The sequence below is a fragment of the Hemitrygon akajei genome, chromosome 19 (assembly GCF_048418815.1).
Source record: "Hemitrygon akajei chromosome 19, sHemAka1.3, whole genome shotgun sequence".
Lineage (NCBI taxonomy): Eukaryota > Metazoa > Chordata > Chondrichthyes > Myliobatiformes > Dasyatidae > Hemitrygon > Hemitrygon akajei.
In genome coordinates this window covers 30,620,984-30,638,467 of record NC_133142.1, presented here as the reverse complement: position 1 = coordinate 30,638,467, position 17,484 = coordinate 30,620,984, and the positions used below count along the sequence as shown (strand labels likewise).

The 17,484-nt window shown below is 41.3% G+C and overlaps 1 protein-coding gene across 6 annotated transcripts in view; it reads right to left on the bottom strand.

Moving 5' to 3' along the window:
* Nucleotides 1-16,184, bottom strand: part of slc25a26 (solute carrier family 25 member 26) — a 237,138-nt gene extending 220,954 nt beyond the window's left edge. For all 6 annotated transcript variants that reach the window (XR_012102146.1, XM_073072340.1, XM_073072338.1 and 3 more), the window contains exons 1-2: nt 16,079-16,184; nt 12,491-12,647 (exon numbers count right to left, since the gene is read on the bottom strand). Coding sequence is in view for 5 of the 6 variants with exons in the window: in XM_073072340.1 (XP_072928441.1) it covers nt 12,491-12,647; nt 16,079-16,111 (190 nt within the window). In the remaining variant the exon portion in view is untranslated. The remainder of the gene's footprint in view (nt 1-12,490; nt 12,648-16,078) is intronic.
* Between the last annotated feature and the right edge of the window lie 1,300 nt (nt 16,185-17,484).

The following is a 17,484-nucleotide window of genomic DNA, read 5'->3' as shown; positions in this document are numbered from 1 at the left end:
TTAAGAGTTTTTCGAGGAAGTTACCAGGAAAGTTGATGAAGGTGAGGCAGTGGATGTTGTCTACAAGGACTTTAGTAAGCTATTTGACAAGGCTTCTGTATGGGAGGTTGTTCAAGAGGGTTCAGTCACTCAGCATTCAAAACGAGATAGTAAATTGGATTAGACATTGGGTTTGGGTTTGTGGGAGAAGCTAGAGAGTGATAGAAGATGGTTGCCTCTATGACTGAAGGCCTGTAACTACTGGAGTGCCTTAGGGATCAGTGCTGAGTCTGTTGTTGTTTGTCATATATATCTATGATCTGGATGATAACATAGTAAACTAGATCAGCAAATTTCCAGATAACACCAAGATTGGGGGTATGGTGGACAGTGAGGAAGGCTATCATGGCTTGTAGCAAGATCTGAAGCAGCTGGAAGAAAGGGCTGAAAAATTGCAGATGGAATTGAACACAGACAAGTGAGAGGTGTTGCACTTCGATAGGACCAGCCAGGGTCGGTCTTACACAGCAAGAGGAAGGCACTCAGAAGTGTGGCAGAACAAAGAGATCTGGGAATACAGGTTAACAATTCATCGAAAGCAGCATGTTGCATACCCACAGGTTGAATACGGGACAGTGGGATGAAGTAATGGTCTTGTGATTGAGATGATGTAATTGTCTCTTGACCGTGGCGTGATGTTATGTCATGTGATGGCATGTTCCAAACTGTATTTAAACCAAGTCCGCGGTCTGTGACGCAGTTCACATTTTTATTTTTGTGCAACTTTGTTGTTGCCGGTCGGAGGTGTGGAGGTTCCACCGGTTTTGTCTGTTGCACATTTATTTTTCCCTTACAGTCTAGTATCGGAGAGTGAAGGCATTACTGGAGTTATCCAAGTTCAAAGGATTGGATAAAGTTAATGTTGTTCAGCGTTTTGGGGAATGTTAGACCTTTGACTTCTTTCAGGAATTGTGGCATGCACATTTGAATTAAACCCCTGCAAATTCCGGAAGGTTTGTGCAGTGACCACCCTCCAGTCAAAAGGTCAGTTCCTTTTATTTCCTCGTGATTTCTGCTAACAAGGCATCTCCCTGCTGTGGGGTCGGCAGATCATCGTTACTTCGAAGGAATCGTTTGTTTCAGGTTAGTCTCTCCTTACTGACCCTATAAATCACATGGACTTTTGAATTTATCACTTTAAGTCTCTGCTTGGATGAGAACTCGTTAAGAACAGTTTCAAGTTTGAATGTTTGTCCTGCCTGTTAACTTACGGTTAAGTTAATTGTTTGTTTACTTTTCTAAGTTTGAGCAGAGGTTAATAAATCTCAGGATTTGTTTTAAACCCTGTCTCAGTTTCATATTCATTGCTGCTGCATTCATAACAAGTGACACAAGTTGATAGGGTCATAAAGAAATCTTTTGGCACATTGGACTTCATAAATCATTGATTAGAAGATAGGTTGTTACATTGAAGTTGTATAAGACGTTAGTGAGGCCTAATTTGGAGTATTATGTGCAGTTTTGGTCACCTACCTACAGGAAAGTGTTGGCGCGTGGCCAAGTGGTTAAGGTGTTGGTCTAGTGATCTGAAGGTCGCTAGTTCAAGCCTCAGCTAAGGCAGCGTGTTGTGTCCTTGAGCAAGGCACTTAACCACATGTTGCTCTGCAACGACACCGGTGTCAAGCTGTAAAGGCCTAGTGCCCTTCCCTTGGACAACATTGGTGGCGTGGAGAGGGGAGACTTGCAGCATGGGCAACTGCCGGTCTTCCATACAACCTTGCCCAGGCCTCAGTCAACATCAAAATCAATGGACAGCTGAAGAGAAAAACAGGACGAGTCTGTGGTGGCCAGTGCTATCATGTTTGCTATTGTGTGCTGTTGTGGGCAGCAGGCTGAGGGTACACCAACAGAATCAACAAAATCATTCGCAAGGCCAGTGATGTTGTGGGGGTGGAACTGGACTCTCTGACGGTGTCTGAAAAGAGAATGCTGTCCAAGTTGCATGCCATCTTGGACAATGTCTCCCATCCCATGAAGTCACATCAGACTTCCAATATAACTCGGAGTCCTGCCATGTGCAGAAGTTCGCTGATGACACGGCCATAGTGGGGTGTGTCAGGAATGGACAGGAGGAGGAGTATAGGAAACTGATACAGGACTTTGTGATATGGTGCAACTCAAACTACCTGCGTCTCAATATCACCAAGACCAAGGAGATGGTGGTGGACTTTAGGAGATCTAGGCCTCATATGGAGCCAGTGATCAATAATGGAGAATGTGTGGAGCAGGTTAAGACCTACAAGTATCTGGGAGTACAGTTAGACGAGAAGCTAGACTGGACTGCCAACACAGATGCCTTGTGCAGGAAGGCACAGAGTCGACTGTACTTCCTAAGAAGGTTGGCGTCATTCAATGTCTGTAGTGAGATGCTGAAGATGTTCTATAGGTCAGTTGTGGAGAGCGCCCTCTTCTTTGTGGTGGCGTGTTGGGGAGGAAGCATTAAGAAGAGGGACGCCTCACGTCTTAATAAGCTGGTAAGGAAGGCGGGCTCTGTCGTGGGCAAAGTACTCGAGAGTTTAACATCGGTAGCTGAGCGAAGGGCACTGAGTAGGCTACGGTCAATTATGGATAACTCTGAACATCCTCTACATAGCACCATCCAGAGACAGAGAAGCAGTTTCAGCGACAGGTTACTATCGATGCAATGCTCCTCAGACAGGATGAAGAGGTCAATACTCCCCAATGCCATTAGGCTTTACAATTCTACCCGCCAGGACTTAAGAACTTTTTAAAAGCTATTATTAATGCTTTTTGAGATAGTGATTTAGATGCATATCATATTTTTTACTGAGTTAAGTATTGTATGTAATTAGTTTTGCTACAACAAGTGTATGGGACATTGGAAAAAAAGTTGAATTTCCCCATGGGGATGAATAAAGTATCTATCTATCTATCTATCTATCCACTCTACAATGTACTGGTTAGGCACAGGAGTATGTTCAGCCAGAGACTCATTCCACTGAGATGCAACACTGAGCGTCATAGGAAGTCATTCCTGCCTGTGGCCATCAAACTTTACAACTCCTCCCTCGGAGCGTCTGACACTCTGAGCCAATAGGCTGGTCCTGGACTTATTTCCACTGGGCATAATTTACTTATTATCATTTAATTATTTTTAGTTTTATTTTGCTATATTTCGACTCTATTCTTGGTTGGTGCAACTGTAACGAAACCCAATTTCCCTCGGGATCAATAAAGTATGTCTGTCTCTCTGTCTGTCTGAAAGATGAAAATAAGGTTGAAAGAGTACAAATAAAATTTACAAAGCTGTTGCTGGGACTGGAGGACCCGAGTTCTAAGGAAAGAATGAATAGGTTAGGATTTATTCCTTTGAACATAGAAGATTGAGGGGAGATTTGATAAAAGTGTACAAAAATTATGAGTGGTATAGACAAGTTAAATGCAAGCAGGTTTTTTCCACTGAGGTTGAGTGAGACTAACACTAGAGGTCATGGGTCAAGGGTGAAAGATGAATAGTTTAAGGACAACATAACGGAAAACTTCTTCACTCAGAGGGTTGTGGGTGTGTGGAACGAGCTGCCAGCGCAAGTGATGCACGTGAGCTCTATTTCAATGTTTAAGAGAAGTTTGGTAGGTACATAGATAGCAGGTGTATATGGTGGGCTATGGTCCAGGTGCAGGTCAATGAGACTAGGCAGATTAAATGGTTCAACATGCACTAGATGGGCAAAGGGCCTGTTTCTGTGCTGTACTTTTCTATGAACTCAATGGTGGAGAATTGTATCCATAATGGAGCTGGCTGAGTCTACATCGTTTAGCAGTCGCTTGCAACCCTGTGCAGTGACTCCATTCCAGGCTGTGATGTAACCAGTCAGAATGCTCTGCACCAAACAACTAGAGAAGTTAACTGTCCCCCAACTTTCCTCCATCAGTATCGATTATAAAACTTCTCCTACCCAAAGTAGTGAGCTAACAATTAAATACAAAAAAACTCTCTCCTCCATTCACACCAGCATATGTGCTCTCAGCAAAGTTGGAAGGTACAGTTTTTCAAATACTTGTCAATTATGCCAAACTTAACCAACACCAGTTAAACATTGCTGACAGTTGTGTGTTCAGCACAGGTTCATTTGAATGACCAGCATAACAATCCACATCTTTCAGAAGTAGTTAAAATGTTGATCTACGAGTACTTAAGTACAAAGCTAACCATGAGAAAAAAGAGATTCTATTTGATAAGCTGTCTACAACTGATGACCTTTATAGTTTAATTAGACAATACTAATCACTACAGAAAAGCATTAAAATTCACTGTTACAGGAATCAAATTCTATTAAGTGCATCTTCAAACTATTATTTAATGGACAAATGACATTTGAAAGTGGCTGACAAATTATTGTTTATTTTCTTTTTAAGCTTTATTGCCATGTGATTTGATTGTTTAACAGTAATAGAACAGACACTCGCTCAATCCAAACATTAAGAAAACAGATTTTATATTTGGTGGGCAAGCAATACACATTTGCAGTAATTAAGAATACCTTATTATAATCATCCCTTTCATTGCAATAGCATCAATTATGGAGAAATCCTATATACAGTGAATTCCATTTAATTAGGCCATCAGTTAATCAGGATGGCCGCTTATTTGGGACAACTCTTAAACAACAAGTAATGAGTAAACAGCCAGGATTCCATTCATTTATTAGGGACACTATGCCGCTTAATTGAATTGACTTTATTACATACATCCTTCATTCACACGAGGAGTAAAAATCTTTACGTCTCTGTCTAAATGTGCAATGTGCAATTTACAGTAATTTGTAATAAATAGTATGTACAACAGGACAGTCAAGATAACATAGAAATACAATTGTAGCAGCGTGAATTAATCAGTCTGATGGCCTGTTGAAAGAAGCTGTCCCGGAGCCTGCTGGCCCTGGCTTTTATGCTGTGGTACTATTTCCCGGATGCAGCAGCTAGAACAGTTTGGGTTGGGGTGACTCGGGTACCCAATGATCCTTTGGGCCCTTTTTATGCACCTGTCTGTAAATGTGTTGAATAGTGGAAAGTGCACATCTACAGATGTGCGGGGCTGTCTGCACCCATACAGTACAATTCCCATACCAGGCGGTGCTGCAGCCAGTCAGGATGCTCCCAACTGTGCCCCTCCAGAAAATCCTTAGGATATGGAGACTCATGCCAAATTTCTTCAACTGAGGTGAAAGAGGCGCTGTTGTGTTTTTTGTACAAACAGCCGGTACATACAGACCACGTGAAATCCTCGGTGATGTGTATGCCGAGGAACTTAAAGCTGTTCACCCTCTCAACCCCAGATCCATTGATGTCAATAGGGGTTAGCCAGTCTCCATTCCCCCTGTAGTCCACAACCAGCTCCTTTGTTTTTGCGACATTGAGAGAGAGGTTGTTTTCTTGACACCACTGTGTCAGGGTGGTGACTTCTTCTCTGTAGGCTGCCTCGTTATTATTTGAGATAAGGCCAATCAATGTAGTGTCGTTAGCAAACTTAATCAGTAGATTGGAACTGTGGATGGTGACAAAGTCATGGGTATACAGAGAGTAAAGGACGGGGCTTAGGACACAGCCTTGAGGGGCACCTGTGTTGAGGGTCAGAGGAGCAGAGGTGAGGAAGCCCACTCTTACCACCTGCCAGCGATCTGACAAGGAGACCAGGATCCAGGTGCACAAGGCAGGGTGAAGGCCGAAGTCTCTGAGCTTCATGTCAAGCCTGGAGGGAATTATGGTGTTGAATGCCTAACTATAGTCCAAGAACAACATTCTCACATAAGCAACACACACAAAATGCTGGCGGAACGCAACAGGCCAGGCAGCACCTATAGGAAGAAGTACAGGCAAAGAGTGATTGTGAGAGGGACACAGAGAGAGAAAAGAGTGAGAGGAAAAAAGTGGAAAAAATAATAAATCAATAAGGGACGTGATAAGAAGGGGAGGGGCATTAACAGAAGTTAGAGAAATCAATGTTCATGCCATCAGGTTGGAGGCTACCCAGATGGAATATAAGGTGCTGTTCCTCCAACCTCAGTGTGGCTTCATCTTGATATGGAGTGACATATTGAAATGGGAATGGGACGTGGAATTAAAATGTGTGGCCACTGGCAGATCCTGCTTTCTCTGGTGGACAGAGCGTAGGTGTTCAGCGAAACAGTCTCCCAGTCTGCGTCGGGTCTCACCAATATATAGAAGGCCACACCGGGAGCACCGGACGCAGTATACCACACCAGCCGACTCACAGGTGAAGTGTCGCCTCACCTGGAAGGACTGTCTGGGGCCCTGAATGGTGGTGAGGGAGGAAGTGTAAGGGCAGGTGTAGCACTTGTTCTGTTTACAAGGATAAGTGCCAGGAAGGAGATTGGTGGGAAGGGATGGGGGGGACGAATGGACAAGGGAGTCATGTAGGGAGCGATCCCTGCGGAAAGCTTAAAGGTGGGGGGGGAGAGGGAAAGATGTCCTTGGTAGTGGGATCCCGTTGGAGGTGGCAGAAGTTACGGAGAATTATATGTTGGACCCAGAGGCTGGTGGGGTGGTAGCTGAGGACAAGGGGAACCCTATCCCTAGTGGAGTGGCGGGAGGATGGGGTGAGAGCAGATGTGCGTGAAATGGGAGAGATGCGTTTGAGAGCAGAGTTGATGGTGGAAGAAGGGAAGCCCCTTTCTTTAAAAAAGAAAGACATCTCCTCCGTCCTGGAATGAAAAGCCACATAAGCATCATTCTTCTCCAGATGTGTAAGGACAGTGTGTAGAGCTGTGGCTATTGCATCATCTGTCAATTGGTTGTGGCGGTAGGCAAATTGTAGGGGGTCCAGTTTGGGTGGTGGCATGTTGCAGATGCAGTCCTTGACCAGACTCTCAAAGCATTTGCTTATTATTGAGGAGAGTGTGACAGGACACCAGTCATTCAGACATGCTACCTTAGTCTTTTTAGGTAAAGGAACAGTGGTGGATGTTTTGAAGCAGGAGGGGCACTCTACACTGGGAGAGGGAGAGATTAAAAATGTCTGCCAGTTATGCCCTGCACATCCTGAGTACCCAGCTTGGGAAGCTGTCCGGTCCCGCAGCCTTGCGACTGTCCAGTCATGGAAACACCTGCATACTTTAGCTCGGAGATGACTGAGAAGCAGTTCGCTAATTGGGACTGGACACTGTTGCCGAGCAGTTTCTAACTAGCATCAGTCACGTACACTGTGTCCTTTAGACAGAGTGATGTGCTTAGAATGAACAGTTTTTAAGTAGCATCCACTGTGCGTATGTGTTCAAATGCAATGATATTTGTCACTGATAGTTGGTGAAAAATGAGCAGTAAGTGAACTGTTTTGTTCACTATCCACGTGGCCTTGGATTACTTGGGCAAATCAAATGCCCACGTCAGGATGCTGTATACTGACTTTTGGTCAGCATTTAACACCATCATTCCTACAGTCCTGAGCGGAAAGCTACAGAACAGGCCTCAGTACCTCCCTTGGCAAATGGATCCTCGACATTCTCGAAGACCACAATCTGTGCGGATCTCCACCTCGCTGACAATCAACACTGGCGCACTAGAGTGGAGTGTGCTTAACCCACTGCTCTATTCTCTCTACACCCACGACTGTGCGGCTAGACACAACTCACACGCTATCTGTAAATTTGCACCACCTTGTACTCAATGTCAGCAAGGCCCAAGAGCTGATCAACACACACAAAATGCTAGAGGAACTCAGCAGGCCAGACAACATTAATAGAAAAAAGTACAGTCGGATTTCAGGCTGACTGATTGTAAGAGCCGATTGTGAATTTCAGAAAGGGTAAGACAAGGGAACACAAATCAACTCTCACAGAGGGATCAGGAGTGGAGAGAGTATGCAATTTCAAGTTCCTGGGTGTCAATATCTCTGAGGATCTAACCTGGACACAACATATTGATGTAGCTATAAAGAAGGCAAGAGAGTGGCTATATTTCATTTGGAGTTTGAGGGGATTTGGTTTGTCAACTAAAACACTCGAAAACTGCCACAAATGTATCGTGGAGAACATTCTGACTGGCTACATAGCTGTTTGGTATGGATCGAAGCAAGATCAAAGTAAGTTGCAGAAACATGTAAAATTAGTCAGTTTCATTATGGGTACTACCTTTGTAGTATCCAAAATATCTTCAAGGAACAGTGCCTTTGGAAGGCAGACTCCATCATTAAGGACCTCCACCATCCAGGACATGGCCTCTTTTTATTGTTGTTTAAGTACAAAAGCCTGAAGGCACAGGCTCAGTAATTCAGGAACAGCTTCTTCCCCTCTGCCATCCAATTTCTAAATGGGCATTGAACCCATTAACACCACCTCACTACCTTTTAAATTTCTATTTTTTGCTATTTAATACATATATACTTAATGTAATTCAATTTTTTTTCTATTTATCATGTATTTCATTACCGTAAAGTTAACAAATTTCATGACATATGCCAATATTAAACCTGATTCTGAAGGCATTAGTGTCCGTGCTAATTTTATTCATTGACAGTCAATTAAAAGAACATGGCAGTGTTTACTGGATGAATTCCTATGTCAATAATTATTTGGAACTAATGCACAGTTTTATACTACTGTGGTATATTTAGAATGTTCTCATTTGTTCTGTATTTCATTTAAATAAATATTTTGTTACACAATTCAATGGCAGTTTGTCTTTTATATACCTTCCCAACTATTTCCATGAATTTGGCTATTTGGGACAGCCACTTAATTGGGCCAAATTGTACTGGTCCCAATGTGTCTCCATTAACTGAAACCCACTGTATAGTTGAAGTGAAGACAGCTCAAACTGCCTTCAATGACTTCAGCCAGCCATAAAAGATGGTCGGATAATGTTAAATCAAGATCAACAACCAAAAAGATAGAAATTGATTTTATGCATTTTAAAAAATATAATTATGACCACTCTACTGCTGTTTCCTCTGCTCTTTAAATAGACTGCTTTTAGGACCAACAAATGTTCAAAAAAAAGTGGTTTAATAACTAATTACTGAAACAATCAATTAACTTTGAAGGTGTGTCCTAAAGAAAGAAAAATGTTTAAAATCATGAATTTTGGAACTCAAGGTCCATGTGGCAGAAAACATCATGTGTAGGAAGGAAACAAGTTCCAAGTACATGAATTATCTAAGCATGTATCTATGTACAACCTTGAGATTCATCTCCTTACAGGCAACCACAAAACAAACCAGACAGTACCCATTAAAAAAGGCCGTCACACAATGTACAAAACAAAAGAACAAAGTTATACAAACAATAAAAAGAAAGCAAATAACAGTCAGAACTAAAGCCAGTCGCAGCCAATTCAAGAGCTCATTAGTTGCAGGCCACAGCCTCAGTTTAGTGCGGAAGCAAATAAACCTCGCTGAGCAGGAAGCTGACCACCAGCTCATCCCTCACTTCCAGCCCTAACGCCCTGACCTTTTCAATCTAACCTGGTACTTAAATTGGCCAAACAGCAGGTTGTTGCTCGCTGTCAGGTTTGGGCCCTGACTCCTCGATACGCTCTCAGGACTGGGTTCCACCACCTCAATATACTCTGGGGCCTGGGCTCCACCACCTCAACTCTGCCTCGCCTCAGAGCTCCTGCTTCAAATCAGCTCCAAGTCTACTCCAGCAATGGGCAAACATTTGCTTGTTCCTCGCTCTCAGACTTGGACCTCATCACCTCATTTCAGCACGTACACGCCACACTGCAATTATCGTGCTCCTTCTGGACTTCAGTTCACACTGCAAAAAATACCAGGTCATATGAGCAGTTTAATAGCTCATCTCCAAAACAGGAGTTACAGATATTGATTGCTGTGATCGTTTCCCAGAAAAAGTGTGATAACAGAACAGTTATTAGTTTTGTTTGCTGCCAGTAAATCGCTGTATTTCAGCTGTGCCATCTTAAATTGGATAAGGCATATTGGCCAGACTAGACCACACCTGAGAATTCTGAGAGACTGAAGATACCATGATAGTAAGACAAGTCCATCGATAGATGCAGACATGAAACTAACTATTTTAGCTGAGGCATCAATAGACCAAGAGCTACATTAGTTTAATGAAGAGCTAGTGAGAATTCATGGAGATCAGAATATGGCCAGCTGTTTGACAAAAGCTCAAGGTTATAGGCATGGAGGGTTGCAATGAGCTGGGGAAAAGTCATGGTTTACTAGAGCTATCAATGGTGGGCCATATTCACAAGCCAGTGATACAAACTGGAGGGTCCAACCTGGACTTGTGTAAAAGGACATAGAAGATATCTCCTTGAAAAAGGGAATAGTGGGCAGCAATTTAAAATAACTGAAATAACAGGAAGGTGGTCTGACAGAAAAGGGGCTTAAAAGCAGAACAAAGAAATAGAAACAAAAATATAGACAGTTATAGGTATTGGAATGTTATTGACATATGCATCAAGATACAGTGAAAAGCTCATCCTGCATAACGTTCATACAAATCAAATCATTACACAGATATTGAGGTGGAACAAAGTTAAACAATAACAATGCAGAACAAAATCTGAACACAGGAAGTCTGCAACCGCCAGAAATCGAAAGCAAAACACACAAGATGCTGGAGGAACTCAGCTGGTCAGGCAGCATCTGTGGAAATGAATAAACAGTCAACGTTTCGGGCCCAGACCCTTCTTCGGAATCCTTAGAATAAAGTCTAACAGCTACAGAGAAAGTGCAGTGGGGGTAAACAATCAAGTGCATGAGCATAATGAAGTAGATTGTGAGGTCAGGAGTCTGTCTTATCATCCAAGAGGTCCATTCAAGAGTCTGAAGCTGGTGGTATGTATGTTCAGGCTTTTGTATCTTCTATACAATGGAATAAGATAATGTCTAGGTGGGAAGAGTCTTTGATTATGGCGGCAGCTATACTGAAGCAATCAGAAGTAAAGGCAGAATCCATAGAGGGGAGGCTGGTTTCCACTACTCTCTGCAGTTTCTGGCAGTGACATGCAGAGCAACTGCCACACCAAGTTAGCATCCAGAAAGAATGTTTCCTATGGTGCATCAGTAAAAATTGGTAAGGGCTGACAGAGACAAGTCAAATTTCCTTAGTCTCCTCAAAAAGTCAAAGCTTTGGTGGTGCTTTCGTGGCAGTTTCTGGCAGTCATGATTGCCATACCTAGCCCTTGTATGTTCAGATGGAATGCGTTCTATGGTGCATCAATAAAAATTGGTAAGGGTCAACAGAAATAAGCAAAATGTCTCTAGCTTCCTGAGGAAGTTGGGGCATTGATGAGTTTTCATGGCTGCGACATCAAAGCTATTGTTAATGTTCATTCCTAGGAACTTGAAACTTTCAACCTCAACACCACTGGTGTAGACAGGAACATGTGCAACACCCCCATTTTTGAAGTCAATTGCCAACCGTTTTCTTTAGTGGACATTGACGGAGACGTCATGAAACCATGTCACTAAACTGTCTCCTTTCTGTACTCCGACTCCTCATTATTTATGATATGGCTGTGTCATATTCAATTTTGTGAGACACTGAATGAACATTTGAACAATTCAAAATTACAATTTAATGGTTTCTGAACCCTTAGCACAAGGGGTTTGGATGTTTGTTAATGACTCAATGTTTGTTGGTCACTGTGTGAGCTAGATTATGGACTCCTTCTTAGTGTCCATCAAGTTGACCTGATAGGTTCTTTTTTGGATATGGGCTTATCGCTTATATGCAGTTTTGATATTATTTTGTAATTCTGAGGAATGTTGTGTCCAAAACAATGGTGGACCAATGAACGAGGACTGATCATTACAATGTGTAATTAATTTATGAGGGTATGCTGAACACTGTGTTAATGGACAAACGGGATGTGCTTGAAAGAAACTGGGCTCATTTAATGGCATAAGAACAAAGGAACAAAACTGTTTGTCTATCTCATAGTTACTCTATGGTTGTGAAACTTCTATTTATTAGGGTATCTTTCCTGGTTTTGTAAGACTTCAACTGAGAGCTGGAAATTGCAATCAGCACCTCAGACCCAGGGGTTTACACAAGTGATTTGGAATTCCGAGTTGCCCTAACAACAGCAACAATCAAGTGGTGACTAAGAATAGTGAGCCCTAAGAACTTCGTGGAAATCTTACTTGCTATGTAATATTTAATGTGGTTTATTCGTGATTTATATTTTTATGATAATAAATTAGGTTTAACCTGTTTTGTTGTGATTGTACGCTTATTACATCTCCTGGCCACTCAAAATGTTGGATCTGATTAATCCAGCCCATTACAATGGCACACTACAGTGGTTATCGTTTGCAAACTTGTAGATGGAGTTAAAGCAGAATTTGGCCATGCAGTTATGAGCATACAGGTACTAAAGTTCAGTGCTAAAGCAGGAAGCCTGGTTTGGTGAAGAAATGGAAATAACAAAATGTTAATATTCCATCAGGTCACATACTTTCAAAAATGCTGTGAACTCGAGTTCCAATATCACTTACCATTGGGAAAAGATCCTATAGCTGCAGAAGGAACTCCAGCATAAATCCCACGAAATCCTCCAGCCTTGTAAAACCCCTGCTGACTCTGTAGTCGGGTTTTCACAGTGTCCAGTGGGAACAGGGTCAGATCCACACACATCCCTGCCATACCACCTGCCTAAAGCAACAAGCACAGATAACATCAATCACATGTCCTGGTAGCACCACAACAATGTGAACACGAGGTTCTGTAGATGTTGGAAATCTTGAGTAAGACACGAAAAATGCTGGAGGAACACAGCAGGTCAGACAACTTCCATGGAGGGGAATAAACAAGTCCTGAAGAAGGGTCTTGGCCCAAAACATTGACTATTTACTCCCCTCTATAGAAGCTGCTTGACTTGTTGAGTTTCTCAAGTATTCTGTGTGTGATCCACCATGACATAAGTTTGCAGATGTGTTACGTTTCGCATCTACAGAAAACGTTATTGCTTAATGTCCACACTAAAGCCTCAAAACCTAGTAAATATTCACATACCAGATGCAGCATACCTTTGTAATCAAAATTCCTTATTTTTCAAAGCCTTATCTGGGATTATCAGACTGGTAAAAGACCAGTACTTCAAAAGTTCAAGCTCTCTTTACAAGAATGCAACACTTTGATAAATAAACTATGAATTGTCATAAGATTTGTGGAACACAGCATTTTTTAATGTCATGAAGTACTACTTTATAATTCCTATGATTTTTGATATTTTTCATAATTTTCCTTAAAAGTTTAAGACTAATGCACATTATAGGTTCTTAAAGAAAAGCTTCAATTTAAAAAAATACTTTTAACAAAAATGGGGGAAAAAGTAGAAAATGATGTATTGAGGTAATTTCTGCAAAACTGTATAAAATGAAAATTCATTATCGAAACACACTAAACAACACAAACAAGAGAAAATATGCAGAGGCGGCAAATTCAACCAGCACACACAAAATGCTGGAGGAACTCAACAGGCAGACAGCATCTATGGAAAAAGAGTTGGGCCAACTGTTTACTCTTTTCCATTGATGCTCCCTGACCTGCTGAGTTCCTCCAGTATTGTGTGTGTGTTACTCTCACTAAACAACAGTTACTGCATTGAATGGCATCATGCCAGGCCAAAGCAGCTTAACTCTGGCTAGTGCACACTTGCTTCCAAGGCAGAAGGGTAATAAATTAAAATTCCATGAGACTAGAAAACAAATATAAATTAACTTTCTGTACAGTACTTGAAAAGTACTACACTAACAGAAGTGTCATTTTTTAAAGCAGATTGTGAACTAAGATCCTGCCTGTTCACTCATGATTCATTATTTCTAAGTAAATTTATTATCAATGTGTGTATTATCACCATATATTACCTTGAGATACACAGAACAAAGAAATAGTATAGAATCAATGAAAAACTACACACAAAGACAAAGGCCACAAACAAATGTGCAAAAGAGAAACTGTGCAAATAGATTTTTTAAAGTTTTCTGTTTGAAAGAAAAACAGGCAAGTTATTCCCAATGTTCATCATTCAACCAAAATAAATAAAGCAACTGACATTATTGCTCATATTGTTGTTTGTGGGAGCTTTCTGGGCATTAACCAGCTGTCATATTTCATAACACAAAAGTAGAGATAGCATGCTACAGCAATGATAAGACCACATCTGGGATATTTGCTACAGTATTGGTCTCTTTTTAAAAAGAAAGAATGATTGATGTTCATGAACTAGGAGCTATTCAGTGATTTAACTGACTTGCATCAGGAATGGAGGGTTGCCTTATGAAGAAAAAGTTGAATAGGTCAGACTGCCATTTCCTAGTGTTTAGAAGACCAAAAGGGGATAGAAGCTGAACTACCTCTGGTATTCTTTCCAGAAGAGTTGTAGAAGCAGTTCTTCAGCATATTTTAAGGCATCTATGGACAGACACTCGATAAGCAAGGAGGTGATAAACTGTCATGGAGATAGTCAGATTGGTTATGATCTTTGTAAAACAGTAAAACAGGCTAGAAGGACTAGTACCTCATTCTATCCCTAACTGACAGATATTTATAAATAGAATCAACACTTGTCTGTGAACTGCCTCTCAACATCTTCAAACTATGTTTAAGGCTCTATAAACACAATTTTTTAAAATTTTACCAACACTCAGCCAAAGGATTTATCACAGACTCTCTTTTACAGTGAATACAAGGTAATGAAATACAATGCACTACATATTGGAGGAGTCAGTTCAAAACCAGATCATACTGGAGAATGATACCATTATAACAAGAAAGGTTAGAAGACAAGCCCAGTGAGTAATTTTGTAAGTGATTTGTTCTTTGAAAAGGGGCTGTATGTTCATTATTTTATATTTTCACACCAACAGCTAGAATTGAGTTCAAACGTAACTATTGCCTATGCTCACTTGCTGCACCCTTATTTATGCAATCAGATCTCTTTTCTTAGCCACCTTTACAAAGATGGAAGGACACTTGAACCAAATACAATAAGACATCTTGTCAGATCACAGGAATTTTATTCTTTGTATAGCTCAACATTCAGTAGCATCGCTAAATACAAACCATGTCATATTATTAAACCTCAATCCGTAAGGATTAGTAACTTGTCCTCTTCATTGACCATAGGTTCAGTGTGCCCCAATTCTGCCAGTATAGCCCCTGTTCTACTGTCTACACTCATGTAAACTGACTGGCTAAATATAGTCCAAGGCCATCAACAAATTTGTTGACAACACCATTGCTGTTGGATGAATCACAAGTGTTAATGCTTAGTGTACGGGAGAGAGGCAGGACACCTGGCTGAGAAATACAACAAAAAAACTACTTAGTCAATGTCAGTAAGATTAAAGATATTATTGTTGACTTCAGTAAGAGGAAGAAGGGCAAACATGTCCCAATCTGAACTGGGGTAAAAATCAGCAGAGAAGAGCCAGCAACATGAAATTCCTGGGACTTAACATAACAGATGGCTTGTTCAGGCCCAGCACACGAGAAGGCACACTGGTATCTTTACTTTTTTAGGAGGTAAAGAAGGTTCAGCATGTCACCAAAATACCGCAACAAACTTCTGTGTTTGGACCCATATACAAATATCTGGGACACCAGAACAGCTTTCAGCTAACAATGAGCATCAGTAACTAACCGATATGAAATTTCACTGCGTTTCAAAATATTTCCTAAAAAGAAGCATTTATATAGCATATTTCAGATAACTCCAAAACATGTTGAAGTTAAAAAATGTCTAGTGTAATTACTGTTGCTAAAACAAGAAAAAAATTGCATTGAGCAGATCAATAAGACTAACACTTGCCTTCATTTTCGAGGACAAAGTGTGTGAATTGTACAAAAAAGTGCACGTGAGTCAATGGAAAAATTTAGTGCTGCAGTTGAACAGTCAGCAGCCCGAAACCGACTTTACTGAAGTTTCACTTCTTCCCAGTAAATACATAAACATCCAGGTAATCGCTTATTTATTCATTAACTTGCGCTGAGCCAAACCGTTTCTATTCCACAGAGTAAAGATACACCACATTTCCACACAAAGATCCATAGGCATGCCATATTTACACACAAATACTCACCACTAACGACGACATAAACTCTCTGACCTCCATCAATACTTTATTTTCGCAAAAGCTCGGTTCAGCAGTAACTGGGCAGCGCCATCTTTCCGTGACCTCCAAAGGTACTTCCGGGTTGATGCACCAGCGCAGGGAGGGAAGATTTCCGGTTTTGCGTTATCCGATCGGCTATATTATCACAAGAGACACTACAAATGTTGGAAATTTTAAACAACACACACAGTCCAGTCCAGGAATTCAAGCAGCATCTATAGAGGGGAATAAACTTCATAGATGATGCTCGACTTGCTGAGTTTCTCCAGCGGTTTGCGTGTGTGTCATCCAATCAGCTGGCCGGGTTTATGACTGACAGATGCTTTTAACCAAACAGCTCTCCGCGTTGTGACTTCCTACCGAAAAGAAACAAACCCACGTGGTGTGCTGATGCTGGGGAATAGCGGGTCAGGTTATCTGCCGTAGTTCTGGCTCGGAGGCATGGAAACAGAAGCAGATATGCACTAACTCAACAATTAAGCACCTACAACATACACAAAGAAGGCTGGAGGAACTCAACAGGCCAGGCAGCAAATATGGAAATGAATAAACAGTCGATGTTTCGGGCCGACACCCTTCATCAGTCATAATGAAGGGTCTCGGCCTGAAACGTCGGCTTTTTATTCATTTCCATAGATGCTACCCGACCTGCTGTGTTCTTCCAGCCTGTTGTGTGTGTTGCTCTGGATTTCCAGCATCCGCAGGATCTCATGTGAATAATTGATCACGTAATATATGTCTTAAAAGTAATGATCCTAACAACATTTCAGTCTGCACACACGTAGCACAAGCCATTGTAATTGCTTCATCCCTATACTCTCTGTCCATGAGGCATTTTCAAGGTTCATTCACATTCACCTTCACCAGCTTTCTCCTTGGAGGTCACTGCTTCCCAGATGTCTCATGTGGTTTCATTTGCCCAGTTCTGCATCAAAACCTCCAGAGAAGGCACGAATAGCAATAACAACCCAGTGTGACTATCACCAGTATTTTAAATATAGTTAATGCTCCTGATCCCTGCATTACCAAAAAAAGATACTTGAAAATAAGTACCAGTCCTCATGTTTTTAATATGGAAGTTGAGAGGAATAATTACTCTGCCTAACCTAGAATTACTGATTCTATATAGGGACCATATGGTACTGGTTGTTAATCAGGCACTGCATTCAAATGTATCATGATTGTGAACACTTAGTGATATCATCCAAAAAGATCAGGTTTCACCTATACATCAAACTCCAGCTCTTTTTTGTGCTATTCTTTCAAAGAATATTGATTTCACCAGCAATTCCTGCATTTATGGTCTATCCATAATTGCCCCTGAACTAAGGTGACACTTTGATAGATATGGAGTCACGTATCAGCTAGACTGG